This window comes from Netta rufina (genome assembly GCF_964035555.1).
Source record: "Netta rufina genome assembly, chromosome: 14".
Taxonomy (NCBI): domain Eukaryota; kingdom Metazoa; phylum Chordata; class Aves; order Anseriformes; family Anatidae; genus Netta; species Netta rufina.
The window spans coordinates 10,610,883-10,631,898 of NC_140137.1; the positions used below are offsets into that span (position 1 = coordinate 10,610,883).

General features: G+C 53.3%; 1 protein-coding gene across 1 annotated transcript; it reads right to left on the minus strand.

Annotated features, from left to right (window-relative positions):
• Positions 1–8,362: 8,362 nt before the first annotated feature.
• NKX2-5 (NK2 homeobox 5) lies at positions 8,363–9,942 on the minus strand (the record flags this gene model as incomplete). The annotated part of the gene is made up of 2 exons (XM_084294997.1): positions 8,363–8,970; positions 9,663–9,942. 2 exons carry the CDS (start codon positions 9,940–9,942, stop codon positions 8,363–8,365), a joined length of 888 nt encoding a protein of 295 aa, XP_084151123.1.
• Between the last annotated feature and the right edge of the window lie 11,074 nt (positions 9,943–21,016).

A 21,016-nucleotide genomic window follows, 5' to 3' on the forward strand; every position in this document is an offset into this window, starting at 1 on the left:
GAGGCATTTCCTTCTGCTCTGCAGTTAGTCAGGCTCTCTGCCTTTCAGGACAAGTCTTGGAGGGCCAGCTTGGCTTTCCTGCAGAAGAATCTTTAACTGAGAACACAAAATTAATGTGTTAAGGGTGAGTTTTACTAGTGGGAGCAAATAATCGTCTGACTCAGCAAAATAAACCTCTTTTCTGTTTTGATTATGTGCTGAGATTTGAGTGGATTTATCCCTAATTTGCCTTTCTACCTGAGATAAGTTGAGCGTAACGGTATTGACCCTCAACAGAACAGTGTCTTGTGTCACCACAACTCTGATCATGGCTTTTTCGTGCTGAAAAAGTTACTCAAACTGAAGCTTGGATCTGAATTACGTGACACTTAGGAACATGTCCATGTTCGGCCTTTGCTTTGGTAGCCCATTTGCTCTGTCTTCAGCTTTTAAGACCAAAAATCTTGATGGCCTGGCCTGGTATTTTCTTTGTTATTTCTTGTCCCTTCTCTGTTTGAGTAACTAAAAGAGCAGGATGATGCCTACTACCCAACGTAGCCATCCTTGCAGCAAGGCTTGTGTAACTCCTGTCATGACCAAGAAGCCCAGCAAATCTAAGGTATTGGAGAAGAGACCTCCTGTATCATGGTAACGATGGGTGTCTGTATTTAGGAATTGTAGAAAGGTGGAGTAAGGGTAACACTGAAGCTTGTGTACAACAGGGATCCAAACCACAGAGCTGTTGTCCTCTGTGGAACAATGAGGGAAGCTCTGGGTGCGTAAAAAGGAAGGGGGGGAAGCCAACGTTTCTGCTTCCCAAGATTTTTGTGGAATGCAAAGTAAGGTTGGCACCTGAAGTTGATTCTTTTGTTCAGAAATGTTCGCTCCACCAGGGTGCAGGGGCTGTGGTGTTAAAAAATTTTGGGGTTTGCCCCTAACTCCTCCTGATTTGAGTGATTTAAATCCCTCTGCCTTGATGTGCCATCTCAGCAACCTGTAAATGGTGATCCCAGTAGTTTGCAGGGAGGGTGGTGCTCAGCTGAGTAACACCGGTGTGTGTAGTGCTTTAAAATGCCAAATTAAAAGAGCTGAAACAGTGTTGATTATTGGTTTCTAATGGGTTCTAAAGTAGATGTTTGGCTGTAGCTGTCAGCTCTTGTGGGTGCCCTGCCGATCCCCACATGCAGCACGGATCGGTGCTGCACAGGTTGACTTCAGCACGTGTCATCTGGACTTGCACGGCCAAAAGGCATCCATCATCTCCTGCTGTGACCTTGTACCACCTGTCTGTCCCATGCAAGGCCAGCAATTAAAATGTAAGGTAATGAAGACAGCAAGACATGAAAGGGCTTTTCACTAGCTGATCAAAGGGGCAGAGTGCGGTGTTTTCACAACCAGTATATTGAGACCAATGGGACTAGAAATGTGGTTGGGAAAGAAAGAAAAGATAATTGGAAATTAACCTATAAACATCCCTGTCTCAGTGTGCTGCACTAGATGTAGTTCTCCTGTGCTCTTATTTTGAGGGAAAAACATCAAGTACTCATTTCCACCTTGTTACCTGGGGAATAATCCTTGTGTGTATAAAAATGACGTGCTATAATGTTAGTGCTAAGGACTGAATAAGGAAACTTGGCTTCCAGTCCTAATGCCTCATCATATAAGAAGTTAATTTAGATTTAAATTCTCAAGGAGAAACAACAGTGGGCTCAAAATTGGCGTCTTGGGCCTGGCTCCCTGAGGTGCTGCAGCCCAGCAGCTCTTGTGGATTTGTTTTTGTGCATCTAAAAGGAGAAATTAGACCAAGGTCCCAGACAGGCATGCTGATGCCTGTGAGTGGTGGGGGAGAGATGCTGCAGAACATCTCTTTTTAGAGCAGCAATTCAGCTTTCCTGTTTTAAGAACTATGGGTGAGTAAAGCGACTTTTCAGCATTGCTCTAAAGGGGCTGCCCATAAAGATGCCAGCGAGGAGCTGCGTTCCCTCTGTGGGGTTTTTGTACATTTAATGGTGACAGCACAGGACTCTTACAATACCCACAGATGTGCAGGGTGTGGATTGCTTCCTGGGCATGCAACAGGTATACATGCTCTGGGGTATGGTGTATAACAACTCCCCTAGCCCTCCCAGCCAGAAACAAACAGCAGCAGGATGCTAGAGCCTCAGTACAGGAGGATGCCAGAAATGCAGCCGGGTGTCAGCGTGTCCATTACTTCCACTCAAAGTCTCACATGCTGTCTGTGCTGGTATGAGAACCTTCATTGGGATTAACCACGGCCATAAAGTGAAGTGTGTGTACTTGCGGGGTGGATCTGGACCTGTCTCTGTGGTGGTGAGGGAAGCGGCAGCTGACACTGCACAAAGCATAAAGCAGCACACGGAACCTCAAGTTAACCAAGATTTATGTTTTCCTTCCCAGAAATAGCATAAATCATCCCATTGATATCATTAGAACTGACTTGCTGAAGCCAGGCAGTACAAATTTATTCTAGTATTTTTTATTTTTTTTTTACTTAAAAATATATTTAAAAAAATTACTTATTTGACTGAAGCACTTTTTCTTGGGGGTGGTGGTGGTGGCCTGTTTTTTAACGGCTTCTCTTGATGACAGCCAGCCAGCGCTGCACATGTTTGTGTGCTGCACCTCCACTGGCTGCTCTGAAAGCAGCTTTTATTTCTCACAGATAGTAAGGGATACAGAAAATCCTGGCCAGGAAGATGGGATCTGGGGACAATTTCTAGGAGCCAGTACTGTGACTTATTCAAAGCCTATGCTGGAGGACAAAGCAATCTATTTAGGAAACGTCTGCTGTGCTAAAATAAACTCTGGTTATATTCTTGCAGCAGAGTGCACCAAATCCTAGTCCCAATATCCAGAACACCTATAAAATATTTCTGAGAGGAGGTGTTTTTAACCCTGAAAATTAGTCATCTGTTTAAACAACCAGATTCCTTGGTTCCAGGACCAAAACTCTAAAATAAATAATATAAAAAAATCTTTTAAAATTGTTTGTTTCCTAATAAATAATAGAGCATTTCATAGAATTTGAAGTGCTGGACAAACTTACTTTTCCTTCTTGGGCCTGTTAACTCTTGACCTTACCCACTCTACAGTAGCATCATTCATGCCTGTTTCTCCTTCAGCCTCACCATCTCCACAAATAGTGATTTAGTTCCAGAATGTCTCCCCAAAACCAATAAATGCTATCCAAACCTAAGGAATAAAATGGTTTTGGCCGCTAAGAGATTCTGCCCCTTTGTAAGTTGATTTTTATTTTGGACAACTTCTTTTTCCAGCACATCAAACTGGGCAGGCATCGAGCACTCTCTGCAGACCATGGGACGAGCGCTGCACTTGTGTGGCCTCCGCTTTGTGTAGGTGCAGGGGTCTGCCTGCGCTGACCCCGTTGCAAATGGGGTGCCTCCGCCTGTAATGGAGCTGGGGAAGCAGCACAGGTCCCTGACGTGCAGACCTGTGTTTTAGCCATTAGCCTGTGCTGCTTTGTTGACACCAAACAAATGTTATTTTAAGCAGGGATGACTTAACAACTGTTTTATGGTCTTGGTGGAGTCAGTGCATCAGTCGTTCAGCACAGAGAGCTGGTTTAAGCGTGCCCTGCTTTGCTCTTCTCAATTCTCATCTCTCTTCCTGGGTTTCTGTCATCTTTTCCTTTTGCTTGTGCTCAGGAAACAGTTTATTTTTTGTCTTATTCTGCATCTTAGTGTATTCATCAGGGCTCCGTTTACACTGTTCGTGTGTGATCTGCAGTTCCAGCAATCCTTTTACACAAATAAGCTAATCTATTATTATTATTATTTTTTCTTTTACTGATTTCAGGCAGCCCACAGGCTCTAATATGCATTTCAGGCAACAGTCTGGGGCAAATGTATGCAGTAGTGTGCTGGCAGTGGTAGAGATGCTTTAAAGCTGGTTGGTTAGCTGAGAGACAGCCGTACAACCTTTGCTGTGGTGAGAATCAGCACCAGCCTAGTTCAGTTGGTGCCCCTGGTGATACTTTCTGCTCAGTGCTTTCTGAGGACTAACAGGTGAGCTGCAGTGGGAAGGGAGGAGAGGGGACTTTGAGATCCTTTAAAATCCTGTGTTGGCATCCAGAAAGGAAAAAAAAAAAAAAAAAGTGTGGGGCAATGCATGGCCTGTGAAGTGGAAGAAGTAGTAATGATGAAGACCATGGATAGAGGCTGGATTGAAGTTTGTACTAAAATAACAAAGCAATGTGTTTTGAGAGAGGGGGAAAAACACCCCAGTCCCCTGTGGTGTGGAAGTGAACTAGGACCAAGTTAGGGAAGGCCTTCCCTCTGAAGGAAGCTTTCTTAGTGAACGGTGCTCCGGAGAGGCAGTGTTACAAATGACTGCAGGAGACAGGTAATGATTTGCAAGTAATTTATTCCGTGTCGCTTTGCTAAACCTCAATTAATCAACTTCCACAAATGTATTGCCAGTGCTTGGTCTCCTGTTGGGAGAAGTCTCCGTTTCCCTCTCTCTCTCTGCATAAAAACGTAGCACGAAGCTCATATTGTAGTAAATCAAGCACCCAGGAATGAAAGAGCAGCCTCCAGTCTGAAAGCTCCCCGTCTCCCTTTCTCACTCTGGAGACAATGAGGAATCGCGTTTTAAAGGTGTTGATTCTTCTTAATAATCCCCGTTAACAAGAAATCACTTACTGCTGATATTGATCTAAACTGTTGTCAGTGAGATGAATTAGGGGCAGGGGAGAGAGGGCTGTTGATCTGTTGTTTTCCTGCCGGCCTCCTCCAGCACGCTTCGGCTAATTCCTGCCAGGACCAAACCTTGTTTTGTGACTCCGCGGAGTAACTCGGTGTGAAAGCTCCCAGAATTTAAGGAATATCTGGCCACAGATGCACTCTAGGAATTGTAGGGGTGTTATTTAGGAAAAACAATTACCTCAGTTTCTAGAAAACTGCCAGAGACGAGGGATTTGGTATCAGTCCCTTACAGCTGACATGTTTATTTGTTGTTTTGGTTCCTTTACAAGTTGTATGAATTCCAGATAGTTTGTGTAAACCCACCATACGCAGTGTGTCTGAAGGGAAGTGGTGCTGAGCTGCACTCCTGTTACCTTTGGATGGAATTGGGGGCACTGAATCATTCTAAATAAAGCTGGCCTACAACAGGGGGAGGGGGAAATGCCAGTGCCAGAGCGTGCAATTCAAAAAAGCTGAGGAAAGGGCACTGAGATCAGATCCAGGTACAAAGCTCATTAGAGACCTGTGTCCTTCACCCCTTAAAATGCCCCAAAACACTGAGAGGAGCTCTGATTTCAGGCTCCCTAGGGAAACACTCGTACCCTGTGCTTTTCTCTGGAACGATGCTTTCTAAGCATGTATTTTTTTTGATGTTGCCCTATAGCGCTGGAGCCCTTCAGGCTCAGACAGAGACAAGTCAGGTTTGATGCCTTCAGTTTTTGTAAGCAGTTGAGAGGACTGGACTTGTGTGAGGGCATGCTGTGGTGTGTGCCAACAGCCTCGGTGCCTTCAAAGTCCCAGGGAAACCTTTTCCCACCACTCAATCCTTTTGGTCACACCGGCTCTGGAGGCTGCTCTTGCAGGAGGTGAGCAGGACCTGGCAGAGCAGCACTAGCAGCAGTGGGGTGCTTGAGCACATGAAGATGGTGAGCACCCTGTGGCTGAAATCAGCATGCTGGGGGTTAATTCCTAATGAGCATTAATTCTGTCCAGCTTCCCCCAGATCCATCTAAGGAGAGGTCTTTAACCATACCTTCCTCTGGCTGCCGGAGCAGCGCTGCAGTGCCGTGCTCGGCTTCAGCCCGCTGCTGCTCTGTCCTCTGCCTGCCTCGTGTTGGGAACTGGCTCCGAAGCTCCAGCTGCTGCTCCAGGGCCATCTTATCCTGCCGTGCATCTGCTCGTGATGCAATCCCCGCAGGGATGGGGAAGCATGGGGAGGAGAGGAGCGTGTGAGGGGCTGTGCGTCCATCCCGCGTCAGAACGAGCGCAGGGCAGTCCTGGAAATTGGACCCGAAAGTGGTGTCCAGAACTGCCTTTTGGAGTAACAGCAGTAGGTTCCCTGATAGCTGTGCTGCTGAGATAGGGGTGGGGGAAAATAAATTTGGAGAAGTGACCACGTGTGAGGAAGGGAAGGGATGTCTGGGGTGTGTGGAAGCAAGAGGGGTGCTATAGACCACTTAATAACGGGCCAGGGCTCTGAAAGAAGTGAGTCACATTTTAGCTGATCTCGATGCTTTCCCTCGTGTTAACTCGGGACTTGTCCTCATCGCCTGGGGGCTCCCTGTCAGCTCTGATCCTGGCCAAGCTCTGCAGCAGCAGGCTCTGACCGCAGACGATGCCAGCAGCCTTGGGCCGGGCAGTAACGCTGTGCGTGCCTTACAGATAAGGCAAACTGAGGCACAGAACTGCCAGTGCCCCACGGCATAGCACAGCGGCAGAATTTAAACCTGGCTCCCTCTCTGTGGCTCTCGGGAAGGCAGACACCTCAGCTCTTAGAGCAGGCTCTTCTCTGGCTACCCTGCCATCTCTCAGCCACCTGCTGAAGTCTGAGAGTCCCTCCAACCCACAGAATGTGTGCGAAGAAGCCAAAAGTTAACATCCAGCCAGCAGTCCCAGGACAGGCGAGGTTTCGTGCAGAAATACCCTTTTCCTCCCGGGCTGCACCACTCTGGGGCTGGCCCCAGCTCCTGCACGGTCAGAGGTGGGCAGAGTGTGTCCGTGCTTTGGACCCTGCAGCCTGGTGGGCTCTGGCCCCCTTGGCTGTAACAAGCCCAGTGTCCCCCTGCCTCTGGGTGAGTGTCCCCGAGGCAGGCTGGCCTCGAGGGGGACAGAAGGCCCCCCTCTGCACAGCCCCATACAGGTGGCTGTGCCCCATATGGCATTAGGGGCTCCGTGAGCAACACTCGGGACTTCTCTGCCCCTTGCAGACACCAGGAGGAGGTGGGAGCTCCTCATCTGTGCCATCCCGCCTCGGGGGGTGCGGGGTTGGTCCCTTTGGGAAGGAGAGACGGAGGCTGCAGAAGGCTTCCATTCCCCAGCAGCCTTTCATCCCATGTCCCAGGGCCACAGCCACCCTGTCTCCATCCCTGTTTACTGATGGGGCCGATAGGGCTAGGACAGGAGGGGATGCAGGTTCCCCTAATCGCCTTATCACCGGGCCGGACAATCTCAGACACTCAGAGGATGTTTTGACTGCGCCGAATTACACTGTTTGTTGTTTCTCACTCCCAATAATTGACATTTGATAGCGACTACTGTAAAGGCTGCGAGGGGCTGGGGCTGAGCAAGGAGAGAGGCGGGGGGCCCTTCCCCTCCGGCAGCCCCCGGGCCCTGTAGTTTAGGGTTTGGGCTGTTTTTCCACACCCCCCTTGCACTACCTTTCTGTGCGAGGAAGAAATCAGCCCCCCCAGAGCCTCCCAGCACTGGGACCCAGCTGGGAAATGGGGTGGTGGGGACAGGGCTGGCCCCAACCCCTGCCTGGGGGGTGATAGGAGGGGAAGGGGCTCGTGCACAGCGGTCCTGCCCGGGCTGGGGCTTCCAAAGCAGATTGAAAATTAATTTTTACAAGACATTAAAAATGCAAGCACAGTTTGCACTCACTAACGCAACAATCTCCGAAATTCGGGGAGGGCTACAAGAAGGGGGGGGGTGGCAGCAGGGGGGAGCCCCCAGGGGACCTCGGCCGTGCAATGAAGGCGGGGGACGCGCAAGAAAAGCCACTCTGTTTAATGACAACTCGCTGAGCTCCGTCAGCTGCTACAGCAAAGGGAAAGGTGGCGGGACGAGGAGCGGACAGTGCATTTCGGGACTAACGGAGGTTTTAGTGCATAACCCTACAGGAACCGGGGGGTTTGGGGGGGCTTTGTTCCCCAGGGGGGCTGTCCTCGGCCGTGCGCCCCAGCAGCAGCCTGGCGAGGGGCAGCCCAGGGGGGCGCTGAGCTGGCCGGACAGCAGTGACCGTACGGGAAGTGCAAAACTTAGAGGTGGATCTCAATAATAATTAGTAAAAGAGTAAAAAATAATAATAATAATAGTTACGGGTTGTAGGGCTTGGCTCGCTGTTGTTCGGTTAGTGGGAAGGAGGCAAGCAAAATGAGTGGCTGCTTTGTAGGAAGGAAGGGGGAGAACTATGGGGCAAAGACCCCGCTGGAAGCGGGGAGCCAGAGGGGTCCGGCACGGCCGGGGGTGGGAGCAGCCCCCCAGTGCCAGCTCCAAACACCGGAGGGCTCCCCGCAGAGATGGGTGCCAGGCTCCTGAGCTCCAGCGGGATGCTCCAGCGACCCGTCCTCATCCCCCCGCAGCCCCCAAGTGTCCCGAGAGCGGCTCCCAGGCACGGCTGAGGCCCCCCCCAGGTTGTGGGGTTCCCCTGTGGGGCCGCCCTACCAGGCTCGGATCCCGTGCAACGTGGAGATGCCCGCGTTCCCCTGCGGGATGGGTGTCTGCACCGAATTCAAGTCCCCCACGCTGAAGTTCATGAAGTTGTTGCCGGCCGCCGAGGGCTGCATGGGCTGCACGGAGGGGTAGTTGCAGTTGTAGTTGGCGTTGCAGGCCGGGCTGTTGTAGTTGGGGTACGCGGGGTAGGCGTTGTAGCTATAGGGGTTAATGCTGACGTTGTAGGGCGAGCTGTAGGGCGAAGACTCCCCCAGGCAGGGCTTCCCGTCCCGCACCAGCACCGGCACGGCTATCCGCCGGGGCGGCGGGATCCCCACCATCTCGAGGGTCTGATCCTGTCTCTGCCTTTTGCATTTATACCTTCTATTCTGGAACCAAATTTTCACCTGGGTGGAGGTGAGCTTTAGGACGTTGGCTAGATGGTCTCTTTCGGGAGCCGAGAGATACTTCTGCTGCTTGAACCTTCTCTCCAGTTCGTAGACTTGGGCCTGGGAAAAGAGGACGCGAGGTTTCCTCCTCTTCCGCTGTCTGGGGCGCTCGGGATCGTCCAGGTCTCTCTTCTCCTGCTCCAGGCTCTTGTGCAGGGAGCACAGCTCTGCAGCAAATTAAACAGGCAAAGGAAAAAGAGGGAAGGGGGAAAAAATAATAAAAAAAAAAAAAAAAAAAAAAAAAGAGAAGAAAAGTGGGGTTAAACAAGCCGTGTGCGCTGAGGAAGACCCCGCAGCGCTGTCTCTTCCCCCCGGCCCCACTGCTGCTGGCTCGCTCTTGTGGCAGCGGCGCTGGCTCAGTCCTGCTCGCTCAAGTACCTCTTTAAGCAATTTGTCTTCTTTATTATTGTTATTCTCGTTATTATTATGTTGTAAACAAGGAGGCTCCGCGCCGATTTTAGTCACGCTCGTCTCTGCCACGGCTTGGCTTTCTCGCACGTGTGCCCTTTACATCGAACCCCGGGCGCGGAGGCAGGCTCAGCAGAGCTATTAATTAGCAATAAAACTTGTCACCTAATTGCTGTTTGGACACAAAGGAGGCCTCGCATGTGACATTGTGCCTTCACCTCCTGCTTTGGCAGCGAGCTTGGCCGTCGGAGGGCCGGGGATCTTTCCTTTCCGAGGGGCTGCAGGGCCGGGGGGATGTCTGGAGGGGGATATGGGGGGGATATAGGGGGGATATGGGGTGGAGATGCTTCTCCCCTCGACTTGCCTCCCCCGAGCCCCTCGGCCGGGCAGCCGGTGCCGGTGCCTCCCCAGCCTCCCCGCTCGCCAGCAGCGCCTCGCCGCCCGCCTTTACCTTTCTTATCCGCCTTAGGGTCCTTGGCCGAGTCCATCTCCGCGTAGCTCTTAACGTAGTAAGGGCTGGGGAAGGCCGCTTTGGCCGGGGGAGGCTCGGGCAGCTCCTCCCGCAGGTCGGGCAGCGCGGGCGGCTCGGTGGCGAACGCCTCCTGCTTGAAGGCGGCCAGCATGCAGGAGGGCGACGGCAGCTCCATGGGGGCCAGGCCGCTCTGGTGCTGCTCCAGGTTCAAAATATCCTTGACCGAGAAAGGGGTCGTCGTCACAGGGCTAGGAAACATGGCAGAGGAGAGAGGGGCAGCGGTCGGAGCCCGGGGTCATGGAAGAGGAGGCGAGGAGCGGCCGAGGTGGAGCGGCGGTGGAGCTCGCCGAGGGGGCACATAGCATCCCCGCCAGCAGCCTCGCCTTGTGCACTGCAGGCAGGTAGGAGCGGACCATAAGGGATTGGAAGGAGGGACTAGGCACTTTTTGGGGGACTTTAGCTTTCTATTGGCCAACATTGCGGTGATGGTATGAGAGATGCAAAGTTGCATGTCACCTAATATAGTAATACATCTCCAAAACATCCCCGCTCGTTTAAAGGGGCGGCACTGTATTTATCCAGCTTTCCCCGCCGAGTTTGTTGATCCATTTAGAAAAAAAAAAAAAAAAAAAATCCAGAATGGCCTAATGTGTACAAAGCCCCTATCTGATGCCATCTATCATACAGTCAGATTAAATAAACAGGCCGGGAGGAAACCATCAACCAAATATGTGCTGATTTCATTTTTTTTTTTTTTTTTTTTTAAGCCAAGGAGCGGAGGTTTCGTTTTTAGCATTCTGCAATATCCGAGCGCAGGGACCAGAAAACGGGAGGTCACTGTTGTGCGAAGGGGAAATCCGTGCTTAGGGTTCACCCGCCTGCAAAAGCCAGCTGATAGAGAGCGACCCCCGGGCTCTGGAGGTCGGAACGAGGGGTGGTTTTTTTTCCGCCGTTGTTCGTAAAGCTTTCAGCCCCAAACCAACCTTATTTTTTAAAAAAACCGCTGGTTGTGCCGGCGTTTGAAAACACGGGGCCAGGGGCCGAGGGAGCAGCAAACCTCGCTGTGTCCCCAGCAGCCGGGGGCGTTACGGCTCTTTCTTGGCTTAGGGGTGGGAGGAAAAAAAAAAATTCCCCCTTGAACGACTTCTTTGGTGCGGGCTGCCCGGCTCCGGCAGGCTCCGAGCCCTGCGGGGCAAGGGGAGCGGAGGCCGGGGAGCGAGCGGAGGAGCCCCCGTGGATGCGGTGAGTTGGGGAGCCCTCGGCCGTGCCCTGCCGGGGAGGCCGCGGCTCGCAGGCAGCCGCCGAGGGGCAATTTGTAGGATTTGTCCCCGTGCTCCTGCCCGCAAAGCGTCCTCCTCCCGCTCAAGGGAGAAAATATTTTCCGAGGCGGGGAAAAAAAACAACAGGCACCTGCCCGCAGCAGCCCTCCCTGAGCAGTTTTTCCCCTGCTTCTCTCCCCAGGGAGAGGTTTTGTGTTTTGGGGAAATTTGGTTCAGGATTTTTTTATTTTTCTTCGGGCGATGCTGGGAGTTCGGGACCGGGACTTTGGGGCTCGGGGCTGCAGCAGCGATTGCAACCTCTTGCTGCAGCCTCCTGCTACCGTCCTGGGAGCGGTTTGTTCGTGAATCAGATCCGGATTTTCGCTATTTATCGAAAATATTTACCGAAATATTGCTATTTAGCGGGGGAGGGAGGCGGCACAGCGGCCGTCCCGCTCCTGGCGGCTGCGCTTCCCCCGGGCTTCGCTGGGGAACGAGTCCCGAGGAGGCCGGGACAGCTCGGGGGGGATTTTCCTCGGCTGTAGGAAAAGGGGAGAAGCGCCCTGGGAAGGTGGAGGCAGCCTCGGCAGCCCCGCTCAGCCCCAGCCCGCTTCGTGGTGCACAACCCGGCCGCCTTCCCGGTCCCATTGCCTCCTTTCCGTTACCCTACAAGTTTATTGGGATAGGCTCGGTAAATACCAAAATAACGAAGCGGCCTCCACCTCCCCTAAAACCCCGAGCGGCGGCTGCAGGTCCGCCCGTTTTAGGGACTGAGAAACCCGGGTCCAGCCGAGGTGCTGGGGAGGCAAAACGCCCGTCCCGGCTCGGTCGCGGAGCTCGCCGAGTGGGGTGTGGAGGCTCTGGCTGCCCCACAGCCCCTTCCCCATCCTGCTGAGCCCCGAGGGAAGCGGCTCCGACCCCAGCGGGGTCCGGCCCCGGCTGCCCCCGGCCCGCAGCGCATCCCCACCGGGGCGTCCCCGGGGAGGAAGAGGAGGAGAGAGCCGCCGGGCACCGAACAGCCCCGAAGCGAGGCCTGGAGGGCTTCCTCCAGCCCCAAATCAGCCGGCGGCTCCCGATCGATGTGGGCCCGGCTGCAGAGGGTGGAAGTGATTAATTGAACGATAAGCCGCAGCTATCATTTGGAATGTCATTAATGCGGCGGGGAGACATTCATTGGAGACAGACAGCGTTATCTCCGCTTTATCTTCAACAATGCATCACTTTTAATACTGCAGTTTAGAAACAAATGGGGGCTTTAGCCTCAGCCCTTCTCTGCGTGTTTATATTTTTGGAAGAATCACAACTAGTGGGAGTCCCGGCCTCGGCCCCCTGATAAATGAACATTAGCACTTTTTAGAACTACTGTATCAACAAAAAGAGCTGCAGGGCCGCAATAATTGGTGAAAAAGCAAACACTCCGCAAAGAGAGGCCAGGTCTGCTCTGTGTCCGGCTGATTGATGAATAAGCCCCTGACACACAGCAGCTCACGGACTTTCCGGGTCGGGGCTCGCCACCCGCTCTCCCCCTGCCCCTCTCCCCGGTGCTCTCCAGCTCGCTGCTCCGAGCCCGGCTCCGTTTTCGTGGCAGGGCGGAGGGGCCGAGGCTCGCCCCGACAGCCGGGGCTGGCTGCGGGCACCTCGCACCGCCGTCCTTTATGGCCCCACACACCGGGCTCCGCACCCTGCTGGCACCCATGGGACCTCCTGGCCCTCAGCAGGAGGGTCCCGAGACCCCGGGGGGCGCCGGGCATCACCGGTGCCCGGCCCCCCGAGCTGTCCCGCACCGCTCCTGCGGTGTTTTGGGGTCGCTTTGGATCGCTCCGGACTGAACCTGGCCCCCGCGCCCCTTTGATTTTCACACCCCTCGTCGCTTCTTTCCGCGCTCTTTAAATGAAATTCGTTTAAATACATGTGTATGGATATAGAGAGAGACCTTTTCTCGCTGAAAACAAACAAAAAATCCACGCAATTAGTCCCGGAGAGCACATCCTCCCTCCCCCCGAGCTTTCGACACCTCGGACTGTTTAGAGAGCGAGATGGGGCCTTTTAAAAAGTTTTCCTCTTAATGCCAGCCGGTTAAGACGTCCAGGGCCCCCTCCCGCTCTAATTCCCGGCTATCTCCCAGGACTCTGTTTATACCTCGCCGGTAAACGCCGGGTTTTGAAACCTTGTCACTAATTGAGTGCTAACACTTCAGGTGCTATAGATTTGTTAAGAGCCAGTAGTCCCGAAATAGCCTATTAGGGTTTCGTTGCGCGACCTGGTGCCAATCTCCCAGTTCCCCCCTGGGAGCCGCTGGGACCTCGGCATCCCCCGGGGCTGCCCCGGCTTGGGGAAGGGCTCGCTTCGCCCCTCCGCCTTTCTGCGGGGAAATGCGGCTTTGGAGCTGTCCAGGCGCTTCGCTCTGCCGCGGCTAAAATCGCCTCCTGTCCTCGTTCTGATTTTTTTAATTATTATTATTTTTGCTCTTTTTTTTTTTTTTTTTTTTGCCGTAACGAAGCGCGCTTTTCCCCGCCGAGCTGCTGGCGAGGAGAGCGGCCCCGGCCTCCAGCGCTTCATCCAGGGGATGGAGCAAGGAGGAAAAAGAAAAAAAAAAAAAAAAAAAAAAAGAGGGAGAAGTTTGACCTTGACGCCCAGGGCAGCGGCGAGGGGCCCTTGGCGAGGGGCCGGGGCTCGCTGCGGCATCCCCGGGCTGCTGCTGTGCGCTCCGGGAGGCTGCGGCACCCGGTCGGGAAGCACCGCAGAGCCGCCCGGCTTCTTCATCCCCGCGTTTTGAGGCCATTTCTGCAAAAAACAGACCAAAAGCAGCGCGCTCTGGTGGGGTTTTGGTAGGCGCCCCCGCGGGAGCAGCGCTGGGGGGTGGCTCAGTGGTCGCTCCTCTGCCTCCGCCGCTGACCCGGGCAGGGCGGCCGGGGCAGGGGGACTTCGGGACAGCAAAACGTGCCCGTGGCTTTTCCCCTGCTGCCCTCGCTGGGCTCCGTGCCTGGAATCTGACAATTAGGCTGGCTCCTGCCCCGCGGGCGCTGGAGGTGGGCTTTCACCCCCCGGCTGAAGGCTGGGAGCCCGTCAGATAAATCCAAGGCTCTGCTTTTACCTCGCCTCTAACCTTTCTGCCCGGGCCGGGTTCGCTGGTGAAAGAAGGGATCTGGGATTTCGCCGTCCTTCCCTTCCCTTCCCAGCTCCTGAGCATTAACGCGGCGATCGCGGTTTTAATGCTGCCTCCGGTACGCGCCGCTCACCTGCCTTCGGGGAAAAGCTTAATTACAGTTAATTACAAAAGCTCTGGGTACGTTTCCCGGGGGAACGCGAGCAGGGCAGAAGCAGTGCGGTTATTTTAGGGGCAGGAAAACCAAACGAAGAGACTTCACGAATGCAACAACAGCTCGATCCGGGATGCGCCGGTGGCTGGTGATGGTCAAAGCCGTTTTAAAACGAAGGACATCGGAGCCTGCCCCGACCCCCGCAGCCTGCCCCTACCCGCCTGCCCCCGGCGGAGCTGTTCCCAGGAAGGGGGGCAGCCTCTCGGCCGGGAGCGTTTCGGGGGGTTGCAGCTCGTCTGTCCTCACGGCGCTTTCCAGAGGAGATCAAGGTCTGACTGCTCGGATGCTTCCTGCTAGCCGTGCAAATCTCATCCGGCTTGGGTGCGCGCTTCGCACGCCGGGGGGGCTGCTCCGATCTCCCCCCGGGGCCGGGGACTGCTCTTGGTGCACAGCCTGGAAGCGGGGAGGCACGGGTCGGAGGTGGGGAAGGAAAAAGAGAGGGACACATTTAATGTGATTTAATGTTTGGGCTGTGTTTGGCCTAAAGGGGAATTTTACCTCCCCGCCCGGGACGCAGCCTGGAGCCCCTGCCCTGCGCCGAGCCGGGGAGGGGGGAGGCTGGAGCCGGGCGGGGAAAATTACAGAGCCCTGACCCCCACCTCCGCTCTGGCGTCTCCCGGCGATGTCCCCTCGGGTCCTGCGAGGGCCCAGCCTGTGACCCACAACCGGAGGCGTGAAATCGGCTGCCGAAAGGGCAAGCGCTGGGGCGGGGGGGTCCCTGTCCCCGCCGAGCACCGCTTCCCCCCGCGAGGAGCCGGCACCGGGCTCGGGGGCTCTGCTCTTCCTCCTCATCCCAGCACCGGGAAGGCTTCCCCGGTCCTTACCGAGCACGGCTGGGCTGTCCCGGGGGAGGGACACGGCCGGGCCGGGGCTCTCCGGTGCCCTGCGCCGTCCCCACCCGCCCCCGGGGGCTTCTGCGGAGTGCAGGAATGGATTAAAGTGTGAATTAAAAAAAATATGTTAAATAAAAACGAAATAAACTCACGCTAACCTGGGACGCTCGTCCCTGCTTTTATTTTCTGCTTTACATTTCATTTTGCTTTCCCTCCCTTGCCCACCGGGGAGTTTGATAAAAGGGAAAAAAGAGCAAAAAAGGGGCTCCCCGCACCTGCTCGGCGGGGCTCGGCTGTGGGATTTCTGCCCCCGGGAGCAGGAACAGGGGCAAGGGCAGGATCAGGCCCTCGCCCTCCAGCCGCTGTTTCTCCCGACTCGGGGGAAATAATCCGTAGGGCACTTTCGCAGCTCCGGGGCGGTCGGTGTCTCCGGAGCGGAGGATCCCGGCTCTGCCCCTCTCCAAGGAGCCGTAAAAGTGAAGCTCCGAGTCCTGCTGCGGCTTGGGCTGCAGAGAGAGGAAAGGTTGAGAAGCAGCCTGGGCAAAAATAAGGTAGATGGGAGACAGAGAGTGGCAAATGGGCTGGCGGGATAGGGGTTTTGTCAGCCCGAGGAATATGCAATCGCTGGCGATAAAATACGCCGTATTTCGAGAGCGCGAGAAAAACGAAAATCTTGTAAAACTTCTTTATTTTTTTAACTTTTATTTTATTTTAATATGTATAAAATTTCCAGGTTTCTTACATCTTCGCAAATTTCTTTTTAAATTTCCGATGCTACTCGCATACCATCTATTTACCAATCGCGTATTTACCAATATCTACCGTCGCATAGCCAAACCCATCTATTTTTTTCCGCCTCCCTCTCTCCAATTCCCTCATAGCTAATTAACAAGGAATTAGCCCAGCGGCCGAGGGCAGGGCTCGGTGCGGGCGGCAGGCTCCCCGTGCAGCCCCGCAGCACAACGCCGCAATCCCTGATTTTCCATTAAAAAACAGGACTAAGCATATCAAAATGAAACGCACGAAACGGCAAAACTCTCCCGTGAATTGATTTTGGGGATGGGGTTTATTTCGTAAAGAAATCGCAGAATTTTAGTTTTGACCGCCGGTGTTTTCTGACGGTTTCGCACGCTTTGCTCCCGGGGGGGGGCACTCCCGGATTTTAATCTCACCGACCCTCGCGTCTGGAAGCTAAAATTAGCCAGGGGAGCCGGCAGGGGATGGGGCTTTTGGGAAGGGGGGATCCGATGGGAAGGGCGAATCCCGGGGAGCCGCTCAGGGGGAGCCAGCGGCCCCCTTCCGTGCCAGTTTTGGAAGCGGGCAGGACAGCCGTGCTCCCCAAACCCTGCCTGCAGCCCCGGGGCAGCACCTGCTGCAGCCCCAGGGACGGGAACACCCGGGGGGGGCACCCAGGGGCCCCGTTCAGGCCCTGTCTCTGCAGCCCTCCAGGGCAGCGAGCTTGGGAAAAAATCCCTGAGGAGGCAATGCAGCCTTCTGGGGCATCTTCGTGTTGAATATTAGAGCCAGAGGCAGAAAAGATCCTTTCTTCCTTCCTGTTTTTTTTTTTTTTTTTTTTTTTTTTTTTTTTTTTTTTTCTGTCCCTGGCCCCTTGCAGTTTTGAATCCGCAGCCCCGATCAGAGCTCAAGAGGATATTTCCTCCTCCAGCGTTTCTCTGGGCAAAGAGGCACCAGCAGATTTTTTCCGTAATGATGAAAACATCTGGCCGGCTCCGAGCTGTCAGGCTTTGCGTTACTTCTTCCCAGATGCCGGCTGCCCCAGCGCAGCCCCTCCGTGCCCTGGCCACTCGCCTGGCCGATGCACTCCCGACCTCCGGCTACGGCTCGCGGATCCTCCACGCTGCCTCTGCACGGGGTGCCCGAAACCTCTGGGACCCTCGCTGTGGCTCCTCGTGTTCGGAAACACTTTTTAGCCATAGCCTGGGGGAAAAAAAAGAAATCTATCCCAAAGTATTTTTGGAGGCTTTTTTTCCTTTGCTGTGTCCAGAAGTTGTTTCCACCACTGCCCCCGTGAATGTAGCTCAGGATTAGCTGCCCTGCGCCTTCCAGCCCTTGGCAGAGTCCATCCCGGGGACAGGGGCACTGCTGTGTTTGTAGCCAAAGCCCTTGTCTCTGCTTCTCATGCCGTCAGAACCAGACATGCTTTGGTAAAAATGTGCCCTTGGTTTTGTGTGTGTTGGAGCTGGCTTGGGCATCCGCTTTTAAGAAAAGTTAAAAGGCGGTAAATCCCCAAAAGAGAATTAAGGAAATATTAAGTGCTGATTCAGTAAGATCCTAAAGTGCTGGTCACATTTTAAATATCTGGATTTTGAGGATCATTCATGTGCTTGAAGTATTCATAACAGAACCGAGGCCTGAACTATGAATGCTAGTGCATGGTGTAATTTAAAAGAAAAAAGATGAAACAGAACCACCTCTGGAAAATGAACAAAGGTACATCCAAGTGGAATGACTGAAAAAATAAATACTTCCTTAGGCCACAAGAAAACACTCTGAAAGATGCATTTGGCTCCAGTCAGTCAGAGCAGCCTGAGCCCTATCTAGAGTGACTCTTAGAATTTCAGTATTTAAAAAGGAAAGGGGGGATGTCCTATGTTTAAAAATATGACTTTACTTAGTCCCAAAGAAGAATAAACAAAGCAAAGGCAAAAACCTAAATGCCTCTAGAGAAAAAAATGTGTTTAACCACAATTCTAAACTATCCTTTTCCTCCTCCCTCCCTGCTTTTTAAAAAATGGACAAATAACAGCCACGCTCAAAACCATTGTGTCGTATTCTAGCTCCTCTATCTTTGCTCTTGTTGATGCCAAGGTCCATAAAATAACAATAATATTTACAAAATATGAACCTGATCCAGTAGTTCACGTTCAGGCAGAGCTTTGCACTTAAGGTGATGGAAGCTGTGGCAAAACAGGGAGCAGAAAACCACCGTGCGTCTCCTGTCCTGGGAACTTCACAGTTCTTCAGGGGAGCGAAAACTCGGCCAGACCGAGCCTTGGCTGTGTTCGTGCTGAGTTTCAGGTGCTGGGCAGGAGGAGGTGTGACTGTGGTGGAGGTCTGGGGGAAGCAGTGTAGGTCCGTTTGCTTAGCTGACCCTCTCTTCCTCATTCCCACCACGTTTATTCAGAATGACTTGTTAGCTGTAGCTGGATTAACAGGAGGATAAAATGTCTTGCAATACACATTTCTGTTCTGCAGTTTGATGTGAGTAAATGATGTTGGCTCTGTGATAAGCCCCAGAAGCCCTGGAGTAAATCTGCATTTTGAAATCTGCCCCTCACTTGGCTGGTCGCTGGGCTCGCTCTCAACCAATTTTTATACACATTTTGCAAGAAGTAAGAAACAGGATAAAAAGGCTGCTGAGCGAGCTGCAAAGTCGGGCACTCAGGATGTGACCCTCTGCTGTGTACGTTCACAGTCAGCAATGGGGCTTTGGGTTTTTAGCTTTGCTTCCCCCCCCCCTCCCAGCCTCTGCTTCCCAAAGCACACAGGATGAACAGCACTCGTGTATCAAGCAGCCACTCAATATTTAGTTTTATCCTTCCTGTTGAGCATGTGGCCCCAGGCCTCGCTCCGCAGCAAGATGTTAGAGCACGGAGGGAGAGCTTTTTGTCTCCTCTGGCATTTCGGGGGTGTCTGAGCTCTTTGGTGCGGGCGGTTCGACCTTCATCATCCAACATGTGGGAGGAAACCAAGGAGGTATTGGTTTTATTCCCTGTTAGGGGGAATATCTCCTATATGGAGTTATTCCCTATTGCCCAGGAAATTTAAGATGAAGGTTAAAAGCACCCACCGAGCTGGGGCACCCAGTCTGAGCTAGCTGCAGTGTGACTGTAAGTATTTTTTTGTTAAAAAATGCTACAATCATCAAAGAATGTAGAAAGCACAGAGAAATTGCAGTTTAGCAGGGTGTATATCTAGGCCTGCTTACAGTGATTCTCATGTAGGTGACAGAAACGCCTGTTTCTGGTATAGAGGCACAAGGACAAGCCTTGTCCTGCATGCAGAGCTGTGCCACATTTTCTCAAAGCAAAGACCCCCAGGATTTTTGCCACACATCATTTCCCAGCCTTGCTCTCCCCTGAGCTTTTCCCGAGTGTTGTCCTTTTGGCTCAACTGAGAAAAAATCCTCAGCAAGTGAAAATATTGGAAATATGGGACAAGGCTTCGCGAGGCTCTGCCCAAAAGTTGCCACGGGGTTGTCAAGCTACTGTCCCTCCTTCTGTGGCCGAGTGCCACCTTGTGGGACCTGCAGCCCTGCCTGGGAGCCCCCAGGGCTGGCAGGGTTTGGGGGAAAACAGGGTGTTTTTGGGTCCCCAGGATGTAGGTGCCATCTGGAGCAGAAGCCTCTCGCTGCTGCCTGAGATGCTGGGCTTCCTCGGGAGCACTGAACAATAACTGGAGGATAACCTCGGGGCATGAAATCAGAAAAAGCCCAAAGCAGAGCAGAATGTAACGTGGCCCACAACAGCCATGTCGTTCCCGTCTTTGGCTCACCGAGGGCAGATTTTATCAGTGGCCATCCAGCACAGGGGTGAAAGGCTGTCTCCAGATGATGAGCTCGGAAAGCTTGTGTGCATGAAAAGACAGCGGGGAGAAAAAAAAGAGTTTCTTTAGGGAAGTGCTTTGAACTGATTGTTTGCAAAACTGCCCTACTCGGACTCTTTTTTGGGGGGGGGATTAGAAACCTACAGCAGGCAGGTGCTGCTAGCGTGAGCGTTTGCCCACTTTGCAGACACTAGGGTTGTTCTGAAGGTAGAAAAATCAGAGCTCCTTGCTTTTTGTTTACTTTTCCTTTTGTAAAACCAAATCCATTTAGCCACAGTTCTGCAAGTGAGCAGTCTGTACAAATTCTAGCGTCCTGCCCGCTGCTTTTCCAGGGAATGCTATCTCTGCTCTGTCTTCCCCCTGTCTGGTTTCGGACACCCCATCCTTGGCGTGGGTTTACTTCTATCAGTTGTGGTGGTGCGTGTTTAGGATGTGGAAGGCTATCCTTAGGAGCAGGAGCTGTTACCTCATCACACAGACGTTAGGTGGGTCTGGCTTTTGATCACTTCGTTAGCTCAGACTTGATTTGACTGCCAGGGCAATTGGATGCCCAATACACCAACGCATCCTGTCAAACCCATCCCGCTCTCCTCTCTGTCATCGAAGTCTTGAGATAAGCAGTAGCGAAATGTCTGTCTGGGAGGTGGAACTCGCAGCTTCTGGTCTAATCCATGCTGGGCTCCAGCACAAGTGTCTACCGAGGATCTCCGAGCAGGACGGTTTACACAGGACGTGCTGGTGGGTAAATTTAGAGTTGACAACTCCCTTCCCCAATTGCAGGACTTAAGGACAGTCCTATCAGGTGGCAACTGGCTGGGGGAGTATTTATAATCCATTTGCTGACTGGAATTAATAGGAATCTGTCATCCCTTGTGCCACTTGGGAAACGACGTAGCTGCGGGTTGATGATGCCAATAGCTGTTGGTGATCTTTTTTGGCAATAGCTGCACTCGTCGTTCCCGACGGCCAAACGGATTTCGGGCTCTGCAGAAAGCTGTCACCGAGATAAAGCACCATCCGCATCCTCCTTCCTCCGGACTCCGCCGACTCAGGGGGACGGGGGATTTGGCACGGCCGGGAGATTGCAGCCTGGCTGTGGCCGGAGCACAGCTGGCAGGTCCGAGGAGCTGACAGCTGTCGGGGAGCACTCGGAGCTTCGTTCCTCTCAGTGCAGAGCAGCATCGTGTGCTCACGCCTGGTTTCAGCAGGGAGTGCTCCCTGTTAGCTGGATCTGCACGCAGAGATCTGGGACTTACCCTGTTTAAGTAGGTGAAACACAGCCTGAAGGCTCCCGGGCAGGTCCTCCAAGGAAGAGGTGTTCACTGCTTTCTCTTCTTTGGCTTCCCAAACTGGGT